The sequence below is a fragment of the Nestor notabilis genome, unplaced genomic scaffold (genome assembly GCF_000696875.1).
Source record: "Nestor notabilis isolate BGI_N333 unplaced genomic scaffold, ASM69687v1 scaffold29895, whole genome shotgun sequence".
NCBI classification, from domain to species: domain Eukaryota; kingdom Metazoa; phylum Chordata; class Aves; order Psittaciformes; family Psittacidae; genus Nestor; species Nestor notabilis.
In genome coordinates, this window is record NW_009930317.1 from 1 (window position 1) to 8,437 (window position 8,437).

The 8,437-nt window shown below is 39.6% G+C and overlaps 1 protein-coding gene across 1 annotated transcript; it reads left to right on the forward strand.

Annotated features, from left to right (window-relative positions):
• Positions 1 to 499: 499 nt before the first annotated feature.
• LOC104406386 (protein slowmo homolog 2-like) lies at positions 500 to 4,122 on the forward strand. Its single transcript, XM_010015347.1, is given in 6 exon segments — positions 500 to 671; positions 1,035 to 1,124; positions 1,702 to 1,772; positions 2,845 to 2,947; positions 3,616 to 3,682; positions 3,685 to 4,122. Coding segments are annotated over 6 exon segments (624 nt in total). The 5' UTR covers positions 500 to 533; the 3' UTR covers positions 3,840 to 4,122.
• The last annotated feature ends 4,315 nt before the right edge of the window (positions 4,123 to 8,437 follow it).

An 8,437-nucleotide genomic window follows, 5' to 3' on the forward strand; every position in this document is an offset into this window, starting at 1 on the left:
GCATCCAGCCGCCGCGGTGGCCGTGGTGAGGGTCTGTTTTGTGCTGCCCTTGTGTCCGGGTGTAAGACTGACCGAAGCGTTAGGAGCCCATTCATGTTGTCGGGCTCAAGTGCTCCAAAACACCTCTGCTGAATAATAATGTGAAGATACTACTTGTTCGAGGAAAGTAACAGCTTAATAAATTGCTCCAGTGTTCCTGAAGCCACATAAAGTTGCACTCTCTCAGCATTATGTCACAGGGAAAACATTCATATCGAATCAGAAGCTACAAGGTAGGTGAGCTCAGGAGTCCTGATGAATCAGGTGTGTTGTATCCTACCTTCTGCGTACCTTTGCCCAACCTGCAAAACAGGTGTTTTCCTTTAGGGAAGGGTATTTGTGGGCTTGAGAACTGGAAACTGGACTGCTTTAAAAATACCATTTGGTTGATGTGCTCAGTTTTACTAGAAATCCCATTTAAAAAAAAAGTGTACAACTCTGTGTCTTGGTTCTGGTTTGGCAGCCACCCCTGGGAAACTGTGACAACGGCCGCCATGCAGAAATACCCAAATCCCATGAACCCCAGTGTGGTTGGCGTTGACGTGCTGGACAGACACGTAGATCCTAGTGGGAAGCTGCACAGCCACCGGCTCCTCAGTACGGAATGGGGAATACCTTCCATTGTGAAATCGGTATGTGTTCTGTCATAGAGCTTGGAAAGGATGCCAGAGGGCAGGGGAAGCTTGTGAGTCGGGTGGTGTAATAGACGTGTATCATTTCATAACTGTAATGGTTTGAAGAGATAAGCATTTATGTACCTGCTGAGGAAAGCTCAGCAGCAGTACACATAGGGACTTCCTCATAGCAAAAAATTGCTTAAGTCTTAGATTGCTTCCATCTTGAAAATTATATTTACCTCAAATGAATAGTTTTGTTTTAAGCTAAACCCTAATTCTGTTGTCTCGGTGTCTGTTCGATACTTCCGTCTTTAAAGGCACTAAAAAATTGCAGCTGGTTTGTGTGATTAACGCTGTATACGTTTGCCTGCCTTCTAGCTCATCGGCACATGCAGAACAAAGACCTATGTTCAGGAGCACTCTGTTGTTGACCCATTGAAAAAAACAATGGAGCTTAAATCCAGCAATGTAAGTAGCTGTGTTTGTGCAACTGAAAGAGGCTGCAGATTATAATACCTTGTAAATTGAAAAAGGAAGTTAATCTTGAAAATTGCATTAGAATAATACAAGTTAAAGGTTTAAATAATGTGTTCTTAGTGGACAAGTTCTGTTTTGCAGGAAGACGCTACTAGCTTTTTGGAACTTGTCAGGATGGAAGTGTCTGAACATGCTGATGAGCAGGACAGGAGTAGTTTTGGGGGAGGGAGGCATTAAGAAAAGAAACTTCTAAAAGCCATTTGGTGTACACGGTCACTGTTTCCTAATTTTGTTCTGTACTGCTCAATTTGCCCAATCCTACTGTTAAAATGTTGTTATAAATGTGGTAGTTATAACGGTAAATGATACAGAAAGTTAAGGAAGGGGAACCCGATCAGCAACTGCTGAACTTGGAGATTTCTCTATGTTGAGAAATCTCAACCCTCATGTGGAGGGAAAGTACAATGTTTAAATCTGACATATAAGCATTAGTTTTGAATCTGCAGGTTTATTTACTACATTTGTTTAATATTTTTATCAAGGGGTAATCTTGTTTTGTATTCTACAGATTTCATTTACAAATCTAGTGTCAGTAGATGAGAGGCTTGTCTATAAACCACACCCTCATGACCCACACAAGTAAGTACCTCTGTGTTCTAACGTTGCCCAGAAGTAGTACAGAGTCTGACTTTGAAAATTTCCATGGTTTCTGTTGAACGGGAGATGAGGTTTACATCTTGTCTCAAAAAGGATTAAATGGACTGCCATTCTCTTTGGTGACACTGTTTCTGCAGAGCGCTGCTGACACACGCAGTGTCACTATGATAGAGCCCAGTTCAGATCAGCTCTTTGGGTGTTGTCTTGTGTCCTGTCTGTAACTGAATGTGTATGCTGCTACAGTTACAGTGCCCTATTCCTGATCTTCTCATCTGCCTGAGCACAGAACCTGCAAGAGAAGGCACATTTATCTCCCTGTAGTCTGTAATTTTTGAGGTTTGGGTTTTCATGTTTAGTTTGTTGTTTGTTTGGGGGGGGGGGGGTAAGGGAAAATTAGAGCTTTCTGAGTCTGTATTGCTGGAATTACTGATAATTCTGAAGGATCTTTCCAGAGATTCTAACATAAGAGGTTTTTCTTCTTTCTTGATGGTCAGAAATGTTAAATCCCTACTGTTGAAGGGGATGTTTTAATGCTGTTTTCCCAATATACCTTCACTCCAAATCTGCTGTTTTCACTCTTCTTGCTGCTAAAGATGCAGAAAGGGACACTTCCACTTAGTGGAGACTCATGGTTTTTATTTTATGCATAGAAGCATAAATCATAGAATGGGTTAGAAGGGGCCTTAAAGCTCATCTAGTTCTAACCACCTGCCATGGGCAGGGACACCTTCCACTAGACCAGGTTGTTCCAACCTCATCCAACCTGGCCTTGAACACTGCCAGGGATGGGGCAGCCACAGCTTCTTCTGGGCACCCTGTGCCAGCGCCTCAGCACCCTCACAGGGAAAACTTCTTCCTAGCATCTAATCTAAATCTACCCTCTAATAAAGCACTTATACGCTGTGGAAGTGGGTTGTGTTTCTGGGGCAAGAATTTCTGTGTTACACAGCAAAGCTGATAAGAGAGTATGCTTGTTGGGGAGGAGTGAGTTTCTTTCAACAATGCATTCTTTTTTCAACTACTCAGAATAATTCTGTTTCCTCCTCTGTTTCAGAACCGTTTTGACACAAGAAGCAATAATATCAGTAAAAGGTGTCAGTCTGAGCAGTTACCTAGAAGGGCTAATGGCAAACACAATTTCTTCCAATGCTAATAAAGTAAGTATGACCCTTGTGTAAAATGTGTGACTACTGGCTAAAGGACAAAGGGGAAAAAAATTTCTATTTTACTTTTTGGCTTTGACAGCAGCCTTGGGAAGAGTCCACACAGTTCTACTGTCTTTACTGTAGAGACTGAATGCTCAGCTTGCTGAACTTCCTCTGTAGTTTTTTTCCTCTTGTGAATGGAGATAATAAATTATTATTGGCAAAGCTCCCTGAATTTTCAGTGGAAAATACCATCTCCACTCAACAGTCTGGCACTGTCAAGCTTTTGCTGCCATCCGTTAGTTTTTCTTTGTTGAAAAAGACATACCTGTAGTAGTTGTGTGGGAGTAACGAAGTGGTGTTTTAGTTGAGGGTTCTCTAGGAATCCAAAGATGTCTTGAGTTCAGCCTCAAGAATGATAAACCAATCTGGATAAAAACTTTTGTGGCTCATAATGTGAGCACTGCTGACATAAGGAATTTTTTTTATGGAATGTAAGGCAGGACATGTTCCTGCAGTACTCCAGTTATTGAAGTAATAAGTACCACAGAGGCTTGTATTTCTGTACCTTTCCTTTGATTTTCAACTATTGTGTCTAGTCATTTTCAGCAAGACAGGGTTTAACCTATTCATTTATTTAAGATTTATACACTGATAGATTTTTTTTCTTTTAACTGCAGGGCCGTGAAGCATTGGAATGGGTAATTAATAGGCTGAATGCAGAAATAGAAGAGTTTGCAGCTTCAGCAAGAGGAACCGTGAGGAATTCAATGGCAGCAGCAGCATTTGTAGAGAAATGACAGTAAATATACCTGTATTACTAATGAGGCTTAACAACCTGAAGCTTCTCTCCAAGCCTAAATACATGTACCCTTTGTTATTTAAAGGCATACCTGTGTATTAGGCAGGTTTTACATTTAATTTGGAGAAAAGCTGCTTTCTTACTAAGGAGGCTGATGGCAAAGCCCAGTTAATAATATATTGGTTCAGCTGAACCAGATTTAAGTTACAGATGAAGAAATAATTCTGAATTATAGTTCCTGTATTTACATGAACACTAACTTATAATGTTCTCAGATATGAAATAGCCTCATTTAGTGATGAGGCTGCATATGGTGGAGGAGACTGGCATGTTAGGTTAACTTCTGTGGAATTTTTATGTGTGTGTGACTTATGGACTACCTCTTTTGGGACCAAGCCCAAAATTAATCAGAATGGTTTGTTCCATCATTGTTCTCTTTGTTAATTTTATATAGTTGTGTGATACAACTTGGTTGAATAGAAAGTTTATTACTCGATGGTTGAAATATAAAAGAATGTACAAATATCTTTTGATAAGCTTTTTAACTTGACTGGTTGGGCTAAAACGGTACTCAAATTGTTTTTCAGTCGATATAGGTAAAACATACGAAGTGTCTCTTATCTGTTGAGAGCTAAATTCTATTCTGAAGTGTGACATCAGTGAGCTGGGTGTGCCAAAATTGAAAATTAAAATCCAATTTTAAACTCCTGTAGTAAGTATCTCCATTTCTGAAAGCCCACTAACTACAGAGGTACAATAAGCATAAAATCTTGTAAACTGTTAGGGTGTCCAAGAAAGTAGGTGTTCACTTCAGAGTTTCAAGGAACCACTTAAAGGACTAAAAAATCTTTGTAAATTTGGCTAAAAAAAAAAAAATACCTAAACATGAAAGGAAGTAATATTAAAGAATTTTAACAGTATACTCATTAACTTGGTCATGGCCCAAAAATAACCTTACATCAACTGAATATTGTATTGTCCTTTAAAGTGTTCTAAGTTCCAGAAGTTCCTTTACCTTCTGAACTAATTTGCTCACAATACAAGGCTCTTTAAATGAAGACCTTGAGAATACAGTGTTGTGCAGTTTGTGTTTGTTTCTCGGTACTCACTGTAGATTCTTGGTACTGTCACCAGTCATGAGCTGTGGGAACGTAAAGGTCACATAGCACACCAGCCTGCTGGTAGTCCTGCTGACTCCAGCAGGGGCCATCTGTCCTGTGGGGCTCCTTCAGTGTGAGGGAAAAAATGGAAGGACACAACCCTGAACGAGTTGATGGTTGTAGTTTGGTGCCAGAGGCTCTTCCTGGAATTTTGATTCTAAGCTTACAAGTGATTTCAAGACTCTCATAGCCCTTAAAGAACTGTAATGTCACCTGTCCAGTATATTTTATGTTGCATGCCATTTCTGTTATCAGAATTGTCTATTGAATAGTGTCTGCTATATGGAGAACCAGAGATTATTTTAAGTTGTAAACACACAGGAACATTCTTCTGTAAGATTTGTGTAGGGGGAAGAAAATACGTGTGTGTGTGTATAAATATAACTTTTTAAAATATAACTATTCTAATTATTTTTCTAAGAAGAAATGGTTTGAGACTCTCTTACTAAATTGAAATCACTAAGCTTTGCCATGCTTTTACAGGAGATTATTACAACTGAAATAGTAGTTCAATTTAAAAGGTGTAAATGAAACCTCTGTAAAACTGTACCATCATTTCTGACGAAAATGCAATGCTTGAAACTCACTTGACGTGTTTGTTTAGCCATTAGCATTACTTGGTATTTTTCTTTTCCTGATTTTTCCGCACTAAGGACAGCATAGTATGAAGTCAGAGTTTGCCTTTGCACCGAATAAAAAACTAACTTACTGTTCAATCTTTGCAAGCATTCAACATCTTGGAAAAATCATCATTTTATTCTATTTTATTTACATGCCTGCATTCTCACTCTGACAGAGTATGGCTTTCTGTATGTGGCGCTTTTTAAATAAAACTTTATCTGAATTCTGGCTAGTTCTGAAACATTCTATTTGGGTTTTATAACTACTAGGTGAGTACTCTTAAGATGAGGGGGCTGAAGGTGAATAAATACTCTGGAGTTAGTAGCTGCTTTTTGAAACTCATATGCTAAACTGCACATTTACAACTGCTGTGCTCTTTTTGACTTCTTAGTAACTGCTTTTCTGCAAATCTGACACATTAACCAGTGACCAGATTGCAGTTCGCTAGATCTTGTGGAATGCCTGTCAGTCAGGACTGAGACTGGCATGCTACAGTGTACCTTTTAAGGGATGCATGTGGAATCTAATGCTGGCTATTGTTAAAAGCAGAAGAGAACACACTGTTTCTGTCTGTATAGCCATGTAACTGCTTGTGTGTTCACGTCCAAATCTCACAATAAGAGACTTCACCTAGAGCAGCTTTGCTTGATGGGGAGTGGAGGACCCTGTGCAGCAGTTACAACGTATATGGAAAGGGAATGTATATGGAAAGGGAAGTACACGGAAAGGCTCATCATGCACATATATGTACATAGATATGCAGGTGGTTTCTTTGCTGGCCACCAGCAAATTGTATGTTACCTGTTACTCTGTATCACAGTGCTCTGCAGGGCTGTGTGGTGGCTGGCAATGCTCTGACGAATACAGGACGCCACACATGAATGCCCTGGCATTGCAAAAAGTGCAACCTGAGGTAGTGCGAAGAAGCTGTGGTTCTGGGGGTTAGAAGGAACGGAGGAGGTGGGTAAGAGAAAGGAGCTATGGCTGGAGGGACAAAACTAAAAGGACTAGGAAGAACAAAAGAAAACAGGGGAGGGAGGGGCAGGGGTGGAACAATGTGAACAGATTGGGGGGGGGGTCTCTGGTGGATTTGCTATCTGCTGCAGCTTGACTAAATGGATTAATGTTTCACCTTAACTGCTTTTAAGTCACTTAAAATTTTGAACTTGCCCAAATAACTTTGCTGAGAAATAGAACAGAAGTGAGAAAGCTCTAGAGCCAAAGCTAAATGGCCTGGAGAATATTTAAGATGGCACCATTAAATCTTTTGTTCTCGCTGCTCGCCTTCTGAAGTTTTCAGTAATTATTTGGGTAACTTTCTCATGTTCCTGTGACCTTTAAGTATTCCCAGCAAAAGTACTAAGGATTCCTGCCAGGAGGAGGAACATACTACAAGTTTCCAAAGCATTGTTCTAAAGCAAGTTGTATCTAGAAATGCTATTACAATTGATTTAAAATCAGAAGTTTAGATTGCAATAACTGTAAGTCTGAGGTCTTGGCAAGCTTCATGCCCTCTTTTTTTTTTTGTGAGTGGACACTGGCATCAACTGCTGGTTCTGCTGGAAATACTGTGCTCTCCCAAATGCTTGTATGGACATTGCCATGTGTCTATGAAAAGGTTCATAAATCTTTACCCAGAAGTTGAAAAAAGAAATGCAAAAATGACTTTTCCTCAGGTTTGATATAAGAATTGGACATACTAGTGGTGGGATACTGGTGTTAACTTAGTAAATTACACTTCTTGATTTAAACAGGCTCAGGATGGCTCAAGCAGCAGTTTAACTTGTTTACCATTAACTGCAAGGCATTCTAAGAACATGTCTATATGGTTCAAAATTTTTTCAATCTGTATAGGTGTCTAGTTTCCATGTACACATCTGCACTAAAACGTGTTGAAGACTTGTGTTTGTGTACCTTACTAATTGCTTACTACTTGTGTTCTGCAAGGTACTGCTTTTGACAGTCTGAAATGATGAAAACTGCTACCATGGAAGAAAGAAAAATCCTGAATTTACTGTGACACTGAAGCAACTTGTGTCTGTATGAACACTAAAATGATACCACTGTCTTCAGTCAGCAATAGAAATTAAGTACTTTTAAAAAGGCTTAATTTACCCAGGAAGTATTTCTTCTTGCTGACAATGTCTGTCAGCACCTGCCCAGTGGCAGCAGTTAACTATAAATGTAAACCCGTTGTTTGTTTTGGAAAACAGAGAAAATACTTTAACCACATTTCCTACAACTGCTGATCTGTCTGTTGTGGTCTATACTTGCAGTTAAACTGTACAGTCTAGCGTATTTCCGATAAATGTTACCTATGGTGAACCTCAGCACCCATTGCCTTGTAACTGCAACCTTTCAAAGCCCTGTGGCACAGACAGTTCAAAGAAAAGAGCAGCATCCTGCTAAGGCTCATGTTTATAGAAGAACTGAAGAGTTCTGATAAAGAGAGCTTGTGTGAAAGCATCAAGTGGTTTTAGAATCCTTGTTTCTCAAAATGAAAGATGTTCTTTCACTTGCACTCGACATGCTAGTTTCTTTCTCAAGAAATTTGATAGTTTTGCTTTATATGTTGCCATAGAACTGAGTTATTTTAAAAGTGAGGGTATATGTTACAACTAAGCTTAATTAATTGCTTACCCTCAATGAAAGGAAACAGTCCTGTGTCTGTCTGCCTGCCTCCTTGGTCCTGGCTGTGCTGTTCTACTTCTTGCCCTGCACTGAAGGTAGTGGTCTTCACACCCCTTGTTAAGCCAAAAAATGAATAGGAGAAGTGGTATCATCTTTAGGCAGCCAGCAGCAAGGTGAGATGCACTGAAAGAGGAGAAATGGAGAATCTCCTTATCTATAGGAAGCCATCAGGTGGGCCGAAATTATGTTTTCACTGCAATGTGTATTACAATAATTTCATATTGCATC